The sequence below is a fragment of the Mesoplodon mirus genome, assembly GCF_964341445.2.
Source record: "Mesoplodon mirus genome assembly, chromosome: 6".
Classification (NCBI taxonomy): Eukaryota; Metazoa; Chordata; class Mammalia; order Artiodactyla; family Ziphiidae; genus Mesoplodon; species Mesoplodon mirus.
In genome coordinates this window covers 72,616,735-72,633,903 of record NC_138982.1, presented here as the reverse complement: position 1 = coordinate 72,633,903, position 17,169 = coordinate 72,616,735, and the positions used below count along the sequence as shown (strand labels likewise).

At 40.2% G+C, this 17,169-nt stretch overlaps 1 protein-coding gene across 3 annotated transcripts in view; it reads left to right on the top strand.

Moving 5' to 3' along the window:
• The window catches only part of GMPS (guanine monophosphate synthase), an 89,627-nt gene that overhangs the window by 47,042 nt on the left and 25,416 nt on the right, over window positions 1–17,169 (top strand). For all 3 annotated transcript variants that reach the window (XM_082624653.1, XM_082624654.1, XM_082624655.1), the window contains 2 exons: window positions 3,163–3,356; window positions 3,758–3,923. In XM_082624653.1, coding sequence (XP_082480779.1) covers window positions 3,163–3,356; window positions 3,758–3,923 — 360 coding nt within the window. The remainder of the gene's footprint in view (window positions 1–3,162; window positions 3,357–3,757; window positions 3,924–17,169) is intronic.

Genomic DNA, 17,169 nt, shown 5'->3' with positions numbered 1-17,169 from the left:
CTTCAATTCTTCTAGGTGTTTGTTCTTTAATTCTTCTAGGTCTTAGTTAAACATATCTTGGATCGTCAAGATCTTTGCCTCCATTCATTTTCCAAGGTCCTGGATCGTCTTCACTGTCATTATTCTGAATTCCTCTTCTGGAAGGTTGCCTGTCTTCATTTAGTTGTTTTTCTGGGGTTTTATGTTGTTCCTTCATCTGGTACAAAGTCCTTTGCCTTTTCATCTTGTCTATCTTTCTGTGAATGTGGTTTTCTTTCCACAGGCTGCAGAATTGTATTTCTTCTTGCTTCTGCTGTCTGCCCTCTGGTGAATGAGGCTATCTAAGTGTCTTGTGCAAGCTTCCTGATGGGACGGACTGGTGGTGGCTAGAGCTCTGTGTTGCTCTGGTGGGCAGAGCTCTGTAAAACTTTAATCTGCTTGTCTGCTGTTGAGTGGGGCTGGGTTCCCTCCCTGTTGGTTTTTGGGCCTGAGGTGACCCAGCACTGGAGCCTACCTGGTTCTTTGGTGGGGCTAATGGCAGACTCTGGGAGGGCTCAAGCCAAGGAATACTTCCCAGAACTTCTGTTGTCAGTGTCCTTCTGCTTATGGTGAGCCACAGCCACCCCCCCCCCACCTCTTCAGAAGACCCTCCAACACTAGTAGGTAGGTCTGGTTCAGTCTCCTATGGGTCATTGCTCCTTCCCCTGGGTCCTGACGCACACAGTACTTAGTGTGTGTCCTCCAAGAGTGAAGTCTCTTGTTTCCCCAAGTCCTGTCGAAGTCCTGCAGTCAAATCACGCTAGCCTTCAATGTCTGATTCTCTAGGAATTCCTCCTCCTATTGCCATACCCCCAGGTTTGGAAGCCTGACGTGGGGCTCACAACCTTCACTCCAGTGGGTGGACTTCTGTGGTATAATTGTTCTCCAGTTTGTGAGTCACCCACCCTGCAGTTATGGGATTTGATTTTATTGTGATTGCACCCCTCCTACCATCTCATTGTGGCTTCTCCTTTTTCTTTGGATGTGGGGTATCTTATTTGATGAGTTCCAGTGTCTTCCTGTCAATTATTGTTCAGCAGTTAGTTGTGATTCCAGTGCTCTTGCAAGAGGGAGTGAGTGCACGTCCTTCTACTCCGCCATCTTGAACCAATCTTCCTAAAGAACTTCTTTAATATTTCTTGCAGGGTAGTCTCCTGGCAACAAATGGCCTCAATTTTTGTTTGTTTGAGAAAGTTTTTTATTTTTACTGAATTTTTGAAGGGTAGTTTCTCAGGGCACAGAATTTTAGGTTGGTGGGGTTTTTTCTCCCAACTTGTTTTAAAATTTAACTTTTCCAGCTTTATTGAGGTATAATTGACAAAATTATAAAATACTTAAAGGGTACAATGTGATGATTTGATATACATTGTGAAAGGATTTTTCCCCACTGAGTTAATTAACCTATCCATCAGCTCACATACAGTTGATCCTTGAAAAACACGGTTTTGAACTATGTGGGTCAATTTATACGTGGATCTTTTTCGCTAAATATGTCCTTCAGTAGTATGTGATGTGTTGTTGGTTGAAACTGTGGATGTGGAATTGCAGATCCAGAGGGCTGACTGTAAAGTTATATGCAGATTTTTGAATGCACAAAGGGTAGGTAACCCTAAGCCTTGCATTGTTCAAGGGTCAACTGTATTTACTTTTTTTTGGTGAGAACATTTAATTTCTGCTCTCTTAACACTGTATTGGATCCCTGAAATTTGCTATCAGCTATAGTCACCATATTATAGATTATATCCTCAGACCTTATTCATCTTAAACCCAGTAATTTGTACCCTTTAACCAACTCTCCCTATTCCCCTCATTCCCTAGTCCCTAGGTCACCACTTTTCTACTTTGCCACTTTTGATAGAGATTGAATTGAATCTGTAGATTACTTTGGTGAGAATTGACATTTTAATAGTAGTAATTCTTCTAATCCATGAACATGGAATATCCTTTTATTTGTTCCTTCCTCAGTTTCTTTCATCAAGGTCTTACAATGTTCAGTATACAGATCTTTCACCTTTTTGGTTAAATTTATTCCTAAGTGTTTTATTCTTTTTGATTTTGTTGATGGCAATGTTTTCTTAATTTTTCCTGCTGACAGTTTGTTGTTGGTACACACACAATTGATTTCTGTAGTTTGATTTTCTTCTCTGCAAGCTTGCTGAAATAATTTATTAGCTCTAACAGCATTTTGGTAGAATCTCTAGGGTTTCCTAGAGACAGTGTTGTGACATCTGCAAATAGAGACAGTTTTACTTCTTCATTTTCAATTTGGATGATTTTATTTCTTTTATCTGGCCTGACTGTTCTGGCTAGGATGTCCAATACTTTGTTGAATTCTTGTTTTGTTGCTCATCTTAGAGGAAAAGCTTTTCACCACTGAGTATGTTAATTGTGGACTTGTTGTATATGGCCTTTATTATGTTGAGGTACGTTCCTTCTCTACCCAGTTTGTTGAGAGTTTTTATCATGTATGATGTTGAATTTTATCTATTGCTTTTTCTGTATCTATTGAGATGACCATATTATTTTTATCCTTCATTTTGTTAATGTGGTATATCACACTGATGGTCAGATGTTGAAAGCCTGGAATAATATCTCAGAGCCATACATACGGGGTAGTACATGTCTATGTAAAACATCTAGCCTAACATCTGCTGCTTTATAGATGATAAAGTGTCAGAAACACATTAATCAAGTCAATGAAGTTATATTTGGTTAATAGTACCAAAGAAAGAAACACTTAGAATATTCTGATAGGTTTAATGTATGAGGATTTTCTAATATAGAAAATTGGTACCTGCACATTGCATATGGGACCGAGACCTAAAATCAAGTTATCACTTCATTAAATAGACAAGACAATTGCAGTAACCTAGGTAGAGAACTGAGGGTAATGTGAATTATCTCTGTAGGACTTATTTCAAGGTCATGTAGTTCATTAATTGCTGTATAAGGAAAGACCTTTATAAAGCTGCACCATGGCAATGTAGTTTTTATTTGCATTTTTTTTCCCCATAGCTAAAAATCCACTAATTTGTATCAGTTTCCACATTTATGGAGGAAGAAATTGTGAGGAATTGCTGTGGGCTCTGGTTGAGTCTGTTCAATAGGAAAAATTTTTAATTTATGATTATTTTCTCTATAAAGGTATAGCAAATGAATCTAAAAAATTATATGGAGCCCAGTTCCACCCTGAAGTTGGCCTTACAGAAAATGGGAAAGTAATACTGAAAAATTTCCTCTTCGACATAGCTGGGTGCAGTGGGACCTTCACTGTGCAGAACAGAGAACTTGAGTGCATTCGAGAGATCAAAGAGAGAGTTGGCACATCAAAAGTTTTGGTAAGCAATTTACATCTGAAAGTGTATAAATTTATGTCAGTGATATTAGAACTCAGAGTTGGCTTACTCAGCATAGCCCTTAAATTTTGACTGGGTGATCATGTGCTTTTGAGTTGCACTGTTTCAGAGTGCTCTTTCAGTTACCATACATACCTTTTGTACAGGCAGTGTTTTTTTGTTTTTGTTTTTTTGTTTTGTTTTTTTAGCTCTGCTGCACAGCTTGTGGGATTTTAGTTCCCCGACCAGGGATTGAACCTGGGTCCTTGGCAGTGAGCATGGAGTCCTTACCACTGGACCGCCAGGGAATTCCCCAAACAGTGTTTTTAGGTAGTGATTTAAGCTGATAACTTATCTTCTTTTTCCTTATTCTACTCAGTTTGAATTTTCATTTCACCCTGTAGGTTTTGCTCAGTGGTGGAGTAGACTCAACAGTTTGTACAGCTTTGTTGAATCGTGCTTTGAACCAAGAGCAAGTCATTGCTGTGCACATTGATAATGGCTTTATGAGAAAACGAGAAAGTCAGTCTGTTGAAGAGGCCCTCAAAAAGCTTGGAATTCAAGTCAAAGGTATTGAACTCCAGAAAAGTTAATTTACATGTCAGAACTTGTTTAGTCAAATCTAGCGTATGATTAAGTGAGCACACTGCCTTAACTAAGTACAGTTTTTCCACTAAGCTTATGATTGAAAATGTTTTTTATTTTTACCTTGTAATTACTTTTGGTTCAAGAGAGGGCACAGTATAAATTTGGAAACTTGATTACTCCTAATGTTATATATAGATCAGTAAGCTACCTTTTTCCAGCTACTATTCTGTTCTTTCTGTTCATCTTCTTAGGCCTTAACTGCTTTTACATTTGTGGATATCTTTTATACTTTAAAAAAACAAGATGTAAGCAATAGCTATAATGAAATTAAGTCAGTAGTTCAATGATATAAACTACATATTATTGATTTAATTGGAATTGATGCCAAAAGGTTGAGTATAAAATGAAGAGTTAAACATGAAGGAAAGATGAGTCTATTTCTTTCTCCTTTGGAAACGTCACTAAAATAACAGTGCAGGCATAAAACAAGTATAATGCCAGAAGGATGAGGAATAGGGAGGAGGTAATAGGAGTCTGATGGTTCAAACAAAATGTTGGCAAGTGAAAAGCAGATGGATTATGCAGATTTTGTCTCTTAAGCTAATGAAGCTTAAATTTCTGGACTGCTCACTAGCCAAGCCTTTTCCAAAATCTGGGGAAGGACCCTAGTAGTAACTTCTCATAGTTAAAATTTTTGTGCAGTTTGCAAGTAAGATATTTTAATAATTTGCAGTTAATTTAGATTACTTTTTCTTTCCACTCTAACTTGCTCTCTTTTGGGTGGTTTTGTAGTGGCTGCAGGCATTTTGGGATTATACTAAGAAAACATTGAGTTGGAGATACATTTAGTCTGGGTCTCGTGCTGTATTTGTGATTTGCAGTGTTTCTGTGTATAGTTGATAGTTTGTGTTAGCCGTGCTAGTATTAACTTGAGATTTAAAAAATGCCTGATTTGTTATTCTTTTTTTACATCTTTATTGGAGTATAATTGCTTTACAATGGTGTGTTAGTTTCTGCTTTATAACAGAGTGAATCAGTGATACATATACATATGTTCCCATATCTCTTCCCTCTTGCGACTCCCTCCCTCCCACCCTCCCTATCCCACCCCTCTAGGTGGTCACAAAGCACCGAGCTGATCTCTCTGTGCTATGCGGCTGCTTCCCAGTAGCTATCTATTTTACGTTTGGTAGTGTATATGTGTCCATGCCACTCTCTCACTTTGACACAGCTTACCCTTCCCCCTCCCCATATCCTCAAGTCCATTCTCTAGTAGGTCTGTGTCTTTATTCCTGTCTTATCCCTAGGTCCTTCGTGACATTTTTTTTTCTTAAATTCCATATCTATGTGTTAGCATATGGTATTTGTCTTTCTCTTTCTGACTGACTTCACTCTGTATGACAGACTCTAGGTCCATCCACCTCATTACAAATAGCTCAATTTCGTTTCTTTTTAAGGCTGAGTAATATTCCATTGTATATATGTGCCACATCTTCTTTATCCATTCATCTTATGATGGACACTTAGGTTGTTTCCATCTCCTGGCTATTGTAAATAGAGCTGCAGTGAACATTTTGGTACATGACTCTTTTTGAATTATGGTTCTCTCAAGGTATATGCCCAGTAGTGGGATTGCTGGGTCATCTGGTAGTTCTGTTTGTAGTTTTTTAAGGAACCTCCATACTGTTCTCCATAGTGGCTGTACCAATTTACATTCCCACCAGCAGTCCAAGAGTGTTCCCGTTTCTCCACACCCTCTCCAGCATTTATTGTTTCTAGATTTTTTGATGATGGCCATTCTGACTGGTGTGAGATATCTCATTGTCGTTTTGATTTGCATTTCTCTAATGATTAATGATGTTGAGCATTCTTTCATGTGTTTGTTGGAACTCTACTTTGGAGAAATGTCTACTTAGGTCTTCTGCCCATTTTTGGATTGTGTGGTTTGTTTTTTTGTTATTGAGCTGCATGAGCTGCTTTTAAATTTTGGAGATTAATCCTTTGCAGTTGCTTCATTTGCAAATATTTTCTCCCATTCTGAGGGCTGTCTTTTGGTCTCGTTTATGGTTTCCTTTGCTGTGTAAAAGCTTTGAAGTTTCATTAGGTCCCATTTGTTTATTTTTGTTATTTCCATTTCTCTAGGAGGTGCGTCAAAAAGGATCTTGCTGTGGTTTATGTCATAGAGTGTTCTGCCTATGTTTTCCTCTAAGAGTTTGATAGTTTCTGGCCTTACATTTAGGTCTTTAATCCATTTTGAGCTTATTCTTGTGTATGGTGTTAGGGAGTGATCTAATCTCATACTTTTACATCTACCTGTCCAGTTTCCCCAGCACCACTTATTGAAGAGGCTGTCCTTTCTCCACTACATTCCTGCCTCCTTTATCAAAGATAAGGTGACCATATGTGTGTGGGTTTATCTCTGGGCTTTCTATAGTATTCCACTGATCTATATTTCTGTTTTTGTGCTGTCTTGATTACTGTAGCTTTGTAGTGTAGTCTGAAGTCATGGAGGCTGATTCCTCCAGCTCCGTTTTTTGTCCTCAAGATTTCTTTGGCTATTTGGGGTCTTTTGTGTTTCCATACAAATTGTGAAAGTTTTTCTTCTACTTCTGTGAAAAATGCCAGTGGTAGTTTGATAGGGATTGCATTGAATCTGTAGATTGCTTTGGGTAGTAGAGTCATTTTCACAATGTTGATTCTTCCAATCCAAGAACACGGTATATCTTTGCATCTATTTGTATCATCTTTCATTTCTTTCATCAGTGTCTTATAATTTTCTGAATACATGTCTTTTGTCTCCTTAGGTAGGTTTATTCCTAGATATTTTATTCTTTTTCTGGCAGTGGTAAATGGGAGTGTTGTCTTTATTTCACTTTCAGATTTTTCATCATTAGTGTATAGGAATGCCAGAGATTTCTGTGCATTAATTTTGTATCCTGCAACTTTACCAAATTCATTGATTAGCTCTAGTAGTTTACTGGTGGCATCTTTAGGATTCTCTATGTATAATATCATGTCATCTGCAAACAGTGACAGCTTTACTTCTTTTCCGATTTGGATTCCTTTTATTTTCTTTTCTTCTCTGATTGCTGTGGCTAAAACTTCCAAAACTATGTTGAATAAGAGTGGTGAGAGTGGGCAACCTTGTCTTGTTCCTGATCTTAGTGGAAATGCTGTCAGTTTTTCACCATTGAGGACGATGTTGGCTGTGGGTTTGTCATATATGGCCTTTATTATGTTGAGGAAAGTTCCCTCTATGCCCACTTTCTGGAGGGTTTTTATCATAAATGGGTGTTCAGTTTTGTCAAAAGCTTTTTCTGTAGCTATTGAGATGACCATATGGTTTTTCTCCTTCAATTTGTTAGTATGGTGTATCACATTGATTGATTTGCATATAATGAAGAATCCTTGCATTCCTGGAATAAACCCCACTTGATCATGGTGTATGATCCTTTTAATGTGCTGTTGGATTCTGTTTGCTAGGATTTTGTTGAGGATTTTTGCATCTATGTTCATCAGTGATACTGGCCTGTAGTTTTCTTTCTTTGTGACATCCTTGTCTCGTTTTGGTATCAGGGTGATGGTGGCGTCGTAGAATGAGTTTGGTAGTGTTCCTCCCTCTGCTATATTTTGGAAGAATTTGAGAAGGATAGGTGTTAGCTCTTCTCAAAATGTTTGAAAGAATTTGCCTGTGAAGCCATCTGGTCCTGGGCGTTTGTTTGTTGGAAGATTTTTAATCACAGTTTCAATTTCAGTGCTTGTGATTGGTCTGTTCATATTTTCTATTTCTTCCTGATTCAGTCTTGGCAGGTTGTGCATTTCTATGAATGTGTCCATTTCTTCCAGGTTGTCCATTTTATTGGCACAGAGTTGCTTGTGGTAATCTCCCATGATCTTTTGTATTTCTGTGGTGTCAGTTGTTCCTTCTCTTTCATTTCTAATTCTATTGATTTGAGTCTTCTTTTTTTTCTTGATGAGTCTGGCTAATGGTTTATCAATTTTGTTTATCTTCTCAAAGAACCAGCTTTTAGTTTTATTGATCTTTGCTATTGTTTCCTTCATTTCTTTTTCATTTATTTCTGATCTGATATTTATGATTTCTTTCCTTTTGCTAAGTTTGGGGGTTTTTTATTCTTCTTTCTCTAATTGCTTTAGGTGCCATGTTAGGTTGTTTATTTGAGATGTTTCCTGTTTCATAAGGTAGGATTGTATTGCTATAAATTTCCCTCTTAGAACTGCTTTTGCTGCATCCCATAGTTTTTGGGTTGTCGTGTCTCTATTGTCATTTGTTTCTAGGTATGTTTTTATTTCCTCTTTGATTTCTTCAGTGATCACGTCATATTAAGTAGTGTATTGTTTAGCCTCCATGTGTTTGTATTTTTTACAGATCTTTTCCTGTAATTGATATCTAGTCTCATAGTGTTGTGGTCGGAAAAGATACTTCATACAATTTCAATTTCCTTAAATTTACCGAGGCTTGATTTGTGACCCAATATATGATCTATCCTGGAGAATGTTCCATGAGCACTTGAGAAAAATGTGTATTCTGTTGTTTTTGGATGGAATGTCCTACAAATATCAATTAAGTCCATCTTGTTTAATGTATCATTTAAAGCTTGTGTTTGCTTATGTATTTTCGTTTTGGATGATCTGTCCATTAGTGAAAGTGAAGTTTTAAAGTCCCCTACTATGAATGTGTTACTGTCGATCCCCCCGTCCTTTTTTTTTTTTTGCGGTACGTGGGCCTCTCAGTGTTGTGGTCTCTCCCGTTGTGGAGCACAGGCTCCGGACGTGAAGGCTCAGTGGCCATCGCTCACGGGCCTAGCTGCTACGAGGCATTTGGGACCTTCCCAGACCGAGGCATGCACCCGTGCCCCCTGCATCGCCAGGTGGATTCTCAACCACTGCGCCACCAGGGAAGCCCCGATTTCTCCTTTTATGGCTGTTAGTATTTCCCTTATGTATTGAGGTGCTCCTGTGTTGGGAGCATAAATAATTACAATTGTTATATCTTCTTCTTAGATCGATCCTTTGATCATTATGTAATGTCCTTTTTTGTGTCTTCTAGTAGTCTTTATTTTTATTATTTATTTATTTATCTGTGTTAATTAATTAATTAATTAATTTATTTCTGGCTGCGTTGGGTCTTTGTTGCTGCCCGTGGGCTTTATCTAGTTGTGGCGAGCGGGGGCTGCTCTTCATTGTGGTGCGCGGGCTTCTCATTGCGGTGGCTTCTCTTGTTGCGGAGCTCGGGCTCTAGGTGCGCGGGCTTCAGTAGTTGTGGCTCGTGGTCTCAGCAGTTGTGGCTCACGTGCTCTAGAGCTCAGGCTTCATTAGTTGCGACGCATGGGCTTAGTTGCTCCGCGGCATGTGGGATCTTCCCGGACCAGGGCTCGAACCCGTGTCCCCTGCAGTGGCAGGCGGATTCTTAACCACTGGGCCACCAGGGAAGTCCTAGTAGTCCTTATTTTAAAGTCTATTTTGTCTGATTCGAGAATTGCTACTCCAGCTTTCTTTTGTTTTCCATTTGCATGGAATATCTTTTTCCAACCCCTTACTTTCAGTCTGTATGTTTCTAGGTCTGAAGTGGGTCTCTTGTAGATCACATATATATGGGTCTTGTTTTTGTATCCATTCAGCCAGTCTGTGACTTTTGGTGGGAGCATTTAATCCATTTACATTTAAGGTAATTATTGATATGTAAGTTCCTTTTCCCATTTTCTTAATTGTTTTGTGTTTGTTTTTGTAGGTCTTTTCCTTCTCTTGTGTTTCTTGCCTAGAGAAGATCCTTTAGCATTTGTTGTAAAGCTGTTTTGGTGGTGCTGAACTTTCTCAGCTTTTGCTTCTCTGTAAAGGTTTTAATTTCTCCATCAAATCTGAATGAGATCCTTGCTGGGTAGAGTAATCTTGGTTGTAGGTTTTTCTCCTTCATCACTTTAAATATGTCCTGCCAGTCCCTTCTGGCTTGCTGAGTGTCTGCTGAAAGATCTGCTGTTAACCTTATGGGGATTCCCTTGTGTGTTATTTGTTGTTTTTCCCTTGCTGCTTTTAATATGTTTTCTTTGTATTTAATTTTTGACAGTTGGATTAATATGTGTCTTGGTGTGTTTCTCCTTGGATTTATCCTGTATGGGACTCTCTGTACTTCCTGTACTTGATTACCTATTTCCTTTCCCATATTAGGGAAGTTTTCAACTATAATCTCTTCAAATATTTTCTCAGTCCCTTTCTTTTTCTCTTCTTCTTCTGGAACCCCTATAATTCGAATGTTGGTGCGTTTAATGTTGTCCCAGAGGTCTCTGAGAGTGTCCTCAGTTCCTTTCATTCTTTTTTCTTTATTCTGCTCTCCGTTAGTTATTTCTGCTACTTTATCTTCAAGGTCACTTATCCGTTCTTCTGCCTCAGTTATTTTGCTATTGATCCCTCCTAGAGAATTTTAAATTTCATTTATTGTGTTGTTCATTGTTGCTTGTTTCATCTTTAGTTCTAGGTCCTTGTTAAATGTTTCTTGCATTTTCTCTATTCTATTTCCAAGATTTTGGATCATCTTTACTATCATTATTCTGAATTCTTTTTCAGGTAGACTGCCTATTTCCTCCTCATTTGTTATGTCTGGTGGGTTTTTATCTTGCTCCTTCATTTGCTATATGTTTTTCTTTCTTCTCATTTTGCTTATCTTACTGTGTTTGGGTCTCCTTTTTGCAGGCTGCAGGTTCATAGTTCCCGCTGTTTTTGGTGTCTGTCCCCAGTGGCTCAAGTTGGTTTAGTGTGTTGTGTAGGCTCCCTGGTGCAAGGGATTAGTGCCTGTGTTCTGGTGGATGAGGCTGGATCTTGTCTTTCTGGTGGGCATGTCCACATCTGGTTGTGTGTTTTGGGCTGTCTGTGGCCTTATTATGATTTTAGGCAGCCTCTCTGCTCATAGGTGAGATTGTGTTCCTGTTTTGCTAGTTGTTTGGCATAGGGTGTCCAGCACTGTAGCTTGTTGGTCGTTGAGTGAAGCTGGGTGTTGGTTTTGAGATGGAGATGTCTAGGAGATTTTCACCTTTTGATATTACGTGGAGCTGGGGGTTCTCTTGTGGACCAGTGTCCTGAAGTTGGCTCTCCCACCTCAGAGGCACAGCACTGACTCCTGGCTGCAGGACCAAGAGCCTTGCATCCACACGGCTCAGAATAAAAGGGAGAAAAAGTAGGAAAGAAGGAAGGGAGGAAGGGGATAAAAGAAAATAAAATAAAGTAAGGTAAAATAAAATAAAGTTATAAAAATAATTATTAAGGGGCCTCCCTGGTGGCGCAGTGGTTGAGAGTCCGCCTGCCGATGCAGGGGATACGGGTTCGTGTCCCGGTCTGGGAGGATCCCATATGCCGCGGAGCGGCTGGGCCCGTGAGCCATGGCCGCTGGGCCTGCGCATCCGGAGCCTGTGCTCCGCAACGGGAGAGGCCACAACAGTGAGAGGCCCGCATACCGCAAAAAGAAAAAAAAAAAAAAAAAAAAAAAAAAAAAAAAAATAATTATTAAGAAAAATAATTTTTTTAAGTAAAAAAAAAAAACGGACAGAAAGAACCATAGGACAAATGGTGAGAGCAATGCTCTACAGACAAAAATCTCACACAGAAGCATACACATACACACTCACAAAAAGATGAAAAGGGGAAAAAAATAATAAATTTTGCTCTCAAAGTCCACCTCCTCAATTTGGGATGATTCGTTGTCTATTCAGGTATTCCACAGATGCAGGGTACATGAGGTTGATTGTGGAGATTTAATCCGCTGCTCCTGAGGCTGCTGGGAGAGATTTCCCTTTCTCTACTTTGTTCACACAGCTCCCGGGGTTCAGCTTTGGATTTGGCCCCGCCTCTGCGTGTAGGTCGCCGGAGGGCGTCTGTTCTTCGCTCAGACAGGATGGGGTTAAAGGAGCTGCTGATTCGGGGGCTCTGGCTCACTGAGGCGGGGGGAGGGAGGGGTGCGGAGTGCGGGGCAAGCCTGCGGCGGCAGAGGCCAGCGTGACATTGCACCAGCCTGAGGCGCGCCGTGCGTCCTCCCAGGGAAGTTGTCCTTGGTTCTTGGGACCCTCGCAGTGGCGGGCTGCACCGATTCCCCGGAAGGGGGATGTGGAGAGTGACCTGTGCTTGAACACAGGCTTCTTGGTGGCGGCAGCGGCAGCCTTAGCATCTCATGCCCATTGCTGGGGTCCGCGCTGTTAGCCGTGGCTCGCACCCGTCTCTGGAGCTCCTTTAAGCAGCGCTTTTAATCCCCTCTCCTTGCGCACCAGGAAACAAAGAGGGAAGAAAAAGTCTCTTACCTCTTCAGCACGTCGAGACTTTCTCCCGGACTCCGTCCCGGCTAGCCATGGTGCACTAACCCCTTCAGGCTGTGTTCACGCCGCCAGTCCTCCCCATTCGATCAGACCAAAGCCCGAGCCTCAGCTCCCAGCCCCGCCCACCCCGGCGGGTGAGCAGACAAGCCTCTCGGGCTGGTGAGTGCTGGTCAGCACCGATCCTCTGTGGGAATCTTTCCGCTTTGTCCTCCGCACCCCTGTTGCTGCGCTCTCCTCTGTGGCTCTGAAGCTCCCCCCCCTCTGCCCCCCATAGTCCGCCCATGAAGGGGCTTCTAGTGTGTGGAAACCTTTTCTCCTTCACGGCTCCCTCCCACTGGTGCAGGTCCCATCCCTATTCTTTTGTCTCTGTTTGTTCTTTTTTCTTTTGCCCTACCCTGGTACGTGGTGAGTTTCTTGCCTTTTGGGAGGTCTGAGGTCTTCTGCCAGTGTTCAGTAGGTGTTCTGTAGGAGTTGTTCCACGTGTAGCTGTATTTCTGATGTATCTGTAGTGAGGAAGGTGATCTCCTTGTCTTACTCTTCCACCATCTTCCCCCTCTCCTGATTTGTTATTCTTTTTCTTGAAGAGGACCTCCAAATTGTTTAAGTTTCAGCTCTACAAAAACCTGCATCTGTCCTTCTTAACTGACATAGTAGAATGGAGGACTCCAAAACCTTGGGGTGTGGGGTCAGGGAAGGAAGCCAACAAAACAGAAGACTTACGTGTAGGCTCAGGAGTTGGAAACATTGACTCCCCAATGGGGCGTGGTTCACTGGGTTAGTTTAAAATGGATTGGTTAAAAATCTGAGAAGCAGATCCTTTTTCCTTAAAACAGGAACACATTGCTGCTATCCCTCCTTATCAGAAGACTGTGGATTTATTCTCTAGAGACTCTAGGCTAAACAAGAGAGAATTTGGTCTTGGGCATATCAATACCAGGCATAGCTGAGGGTGGAAGTAAGATGAAGTGAAAATGTTATGTACTGTATGGTATCTCCCTCCCCCTTTCCACTTCTTCTATTCAAATTATCACAATGCTGATAAGCAGGAAATAGGAGGTGTCTTCTCCGGGTAATTAACCAGCTTAAGAGAAAGACCTACAAATTCACTGGTGTCCTCCAGTGAAGTAGCCAGGTGCCTTGGCATCTTATAGTGAAGCCCATCAATTGTTCAGCCTTGCTACCAAATAAAGGTCCTAGTTTTTTAAATTCTTTGCTCTTTAGAAGGACAGCCAGGGGTGACGTTTGAGTGGGAGGTGGGGCCTAAGCTCAGGACACATGCAGCCAGAAAAGACCTTCGGGGCAGGGCCTAGGCAGGGCGATGTTCAGGCATGGGGTGGGGCCTCTGCTTAGGACCTCTGTGGAAGGGGAGAGGCAGCACGGCCAACAGGGGGCCTCTGGAGTGTGGGGTTTGGAGAGACAGCAGAAGGAAGAAGAACAATCCTGCAGCCTGTGGAACAAAAATCACCTTCACAGAAAGACAGACAAAATGAAAAGGCAGAGGACTATGTACCAGATGAAGGAACAAGATAAAACCCCAGAAAAACAATTAAATGAATTGAAGATAGGGAACCTTCCAAAAAGAGAATTCAGAATAATGATAGTGAAGATGATCCAGGACCTTGGAAAAAGAATGGAGGCAAAGAGCGAGACGATCCAGGAAATGTTTAACTTAAGACCTAGAAGAATTAAAGAACAAACACCTCGAAGAATTAAAGAACAGACGAACAGAGGTGAACAATACAATAACTGAAATGAAAAATATACTAGAAGGAAACAATAGCAGAATAACTGAGGCTGAAGAACAGATAAGTGACCTGGAAGACAGAATGGTGGAATTCACTGCCATGGAACAGAATAAAGAAAAAAGAATGGAAAGAAATGAAGACAGCCTAAGAGACCTCTGGGACAACATTAAATGCACCAACATTCACATTATAGGGGTCCCAGAAGGAGAACAGAGAGATGAAGGACCTGAGAAAATATTTGAAGAGATTATAATAAAAAATTTCCCTAACACGGGATAGGAAAATGCCACCCAAGTCCAGGAAGCGCAGAGAGTCCCAGGCAGGATAAACCAAGGAGAAACACGCTGAGACACATAGTAAGCAAATTGACAAAAATTAAAGACAAAGAAATATTATTGAAAGCAACAAGGGAAAAATGACAAAGAACATACAAGGGAACTCCCATAAGGTTAACAGCTGATTTCTCAGCAGAAACTCTACAAGCCAGAAAGGAGTGGCAGGATATATTTAAAGTGATGAAAGGGAAGAACCTACAATCAAGATTACTCTAGCTAGCAAGGATCTCATTCAGATTCGGCGGAGAAATCAAAAGCTTTACAGAGAAGCAAAAGCTAAGAGAATTCAGCACCACCAAACCAGCTCTACAACAAATGCTAAAGGAACTTCTCTAGGTGGGAAACACAAGAGAAGATAAGGACCTACAGAAACAAACCCAAAACAATTAAGAAAATGGTAATAGGAACATACATATCGATAATTACCTTAAATGTCAATGGATTAAATGCTCCAACCAAAAGACACAGGCTTGCTGAAACGATAAAAAAGCAAGACCCATATATATGCTGTCTACCAGAGACCCACTTCAGACTTACAGACACAAACAGATTGAAAGTGAGGGGATGGAAAACGATACTCCATGCAAATGGAAACCAAAGGAAAGCTGGATAGCAATACTAATATCAGATAAAATAGACTGTAAAATAAAGAATGTTGCAAGAGACAAGGAAGGTCACCATATAATGATCGAGGGATCAATCCAAGAATACATAACAATTATAAATGTATATGCACCCAACATAGGAGCACCTCAGTACATAAGGCAAATGCTAACATCTATAAAAGAGGAAATTGACAGTAACACAGTAATAGTGAGGGACTTTAACACCTCATTACACCAATGGACAGATCATCCTGACAGAAAATTAATAAGAAAACACAGGCTTTAAAGGACACAGTAGACAAGATAGAGTTAATTGATAATTATAGGACATTCCATTCAAAAACAGCAGATTACACTTTCTTCTCAACTGCACACAGAACATTCTCCAGGTTAGATCACATCTTGGGTTACAAATCAAGCCTTGGCAAATTTAAGAAAATTGAAATCATATCAAGTATCTTTTCCGACCACAGTGCTATGAATTAGAAGTCAATTTCATGGAAAAAATGTTAAAAAACACAAACACGTGGAAGCTAAACAATAAGTTAAATAACCAAGAGGTCACTGAAGAAATCAAAGAGGAAATCAGAAAATACCTAGAGACAAATGACAACAAAAACACGACAATCCAAAACCTATGGGATGTGGCGAAAGCAGTTCTAAGAGGGAAGTTTATGGCAATACAATCCTATCTCAGGAAACAAGAAAAATCTCAAACAATCTAACCTTACACCTAAAGGAACTAGAGAAAGACGAACAAACAAAACCGTTAGTAGAAGGAAAGAAATCATTTTCAGATCAGAAATAAATGAAAAAAAGTGGGGGGGGGATGCTAGCAAAGATCAATAAAACTAAAAGCTGGTTCTTTGAGAAGATAAACAAAATTGATCAACCTTTAGCCAGACTTATCAAGAAAAAGAGGGAGAGGAGTCAAATCAATAAAATTAGCAATGAAAATGGTAACGTTACAGTGGACAGCGCAGAAATACAAAGCATGCTAAGAGACTGCTACAAGCAACTCTGTGCCAATAAAATGGACAACCTGGAAGAAATGGACAACTTCTTAGTAAGGAATAACCTTCCAAGACTGAACCAGGAAGAAATAGAAAATATGAATAGATCAATCACAAGTAATGAAATTGAAACTGTGATTAACAATCTTCCAGCAAAGAAAAGTCCAAGACCACATGGCTTCACAGGTGAATTCTCCCAAGCATTTAGAGAAGAGCTAACACCCATCCTTCTCAAACTCTTCCAAAAAATTGCAGAGGAAGGAACACTCCCAAACTCATTGTATGAGACCGCCATCACCCTGATACCAAAACCAGCCAAAGATACTACAAAAAAAGAAAATTACAGACCAATATCACTGATGAATGTAGATGCAAAAATCCTCAACAACATACTAGCAAATAGAATCCAACAACATATTAAAAGTATCATACACCATGATCAATTGGGATTTATCCCAGCGTTGCAAGGATTCTTCAATATACACAAATCAATAAATGTGATACACTATATTAACAAATTGAAAAATACAAACCATATGATCATCTCAATAGATGCAGAAAAAGCTTTTGACAAAAGTCAACATCATTTATGCTAAAAATAAAAAACTGTTCAGAAAGTGGGCATAGAGGTAACCTATCTGAACATAATAAAGGCCATATACGACAAACCCACAGCAAACATCATTCTCAATGGTGAAAAACTGAAAGCATTTCCTCTAAGACTAGGAACAAGACAAGGATGTCCACTCTCACCGCTGTTATTCAAAACAGTTTTAGAAGTCCTAGCCATGGCAACCAGAGAAGAAAAAGAAATAAAAGGAATACAAATGGGAAAAGAAGTAAAACTCACTGCAGATGACATGATACTTATACTTAGAAAATCCTAAAGATGCCACCAGAAGACTACCAGAGCTAGTCAATCTGGTAAAGTTGCAGGATACAAAATTAATGCACTGAATCCTCTTGCATTCCTATACACTAACAACAAAAGATCAGAAAGTGAAAGTAAGGACAGAATTCCATTCACCATTACAACAAATAGAATAAAATACCTAGGAAAAAACCTAGCAAAGGAGTTTAAAGACCTGTACTCAGGCGGCTAACACCATGGACCCCAGAGATGGGCATGAGACGCTAAGGCTGCTTCTGCAGCCACCAAGAAGCCTGTGTGCAAGCACAGGTCACTATCCACACCGTCCCTCCTGGGAGCCTGTG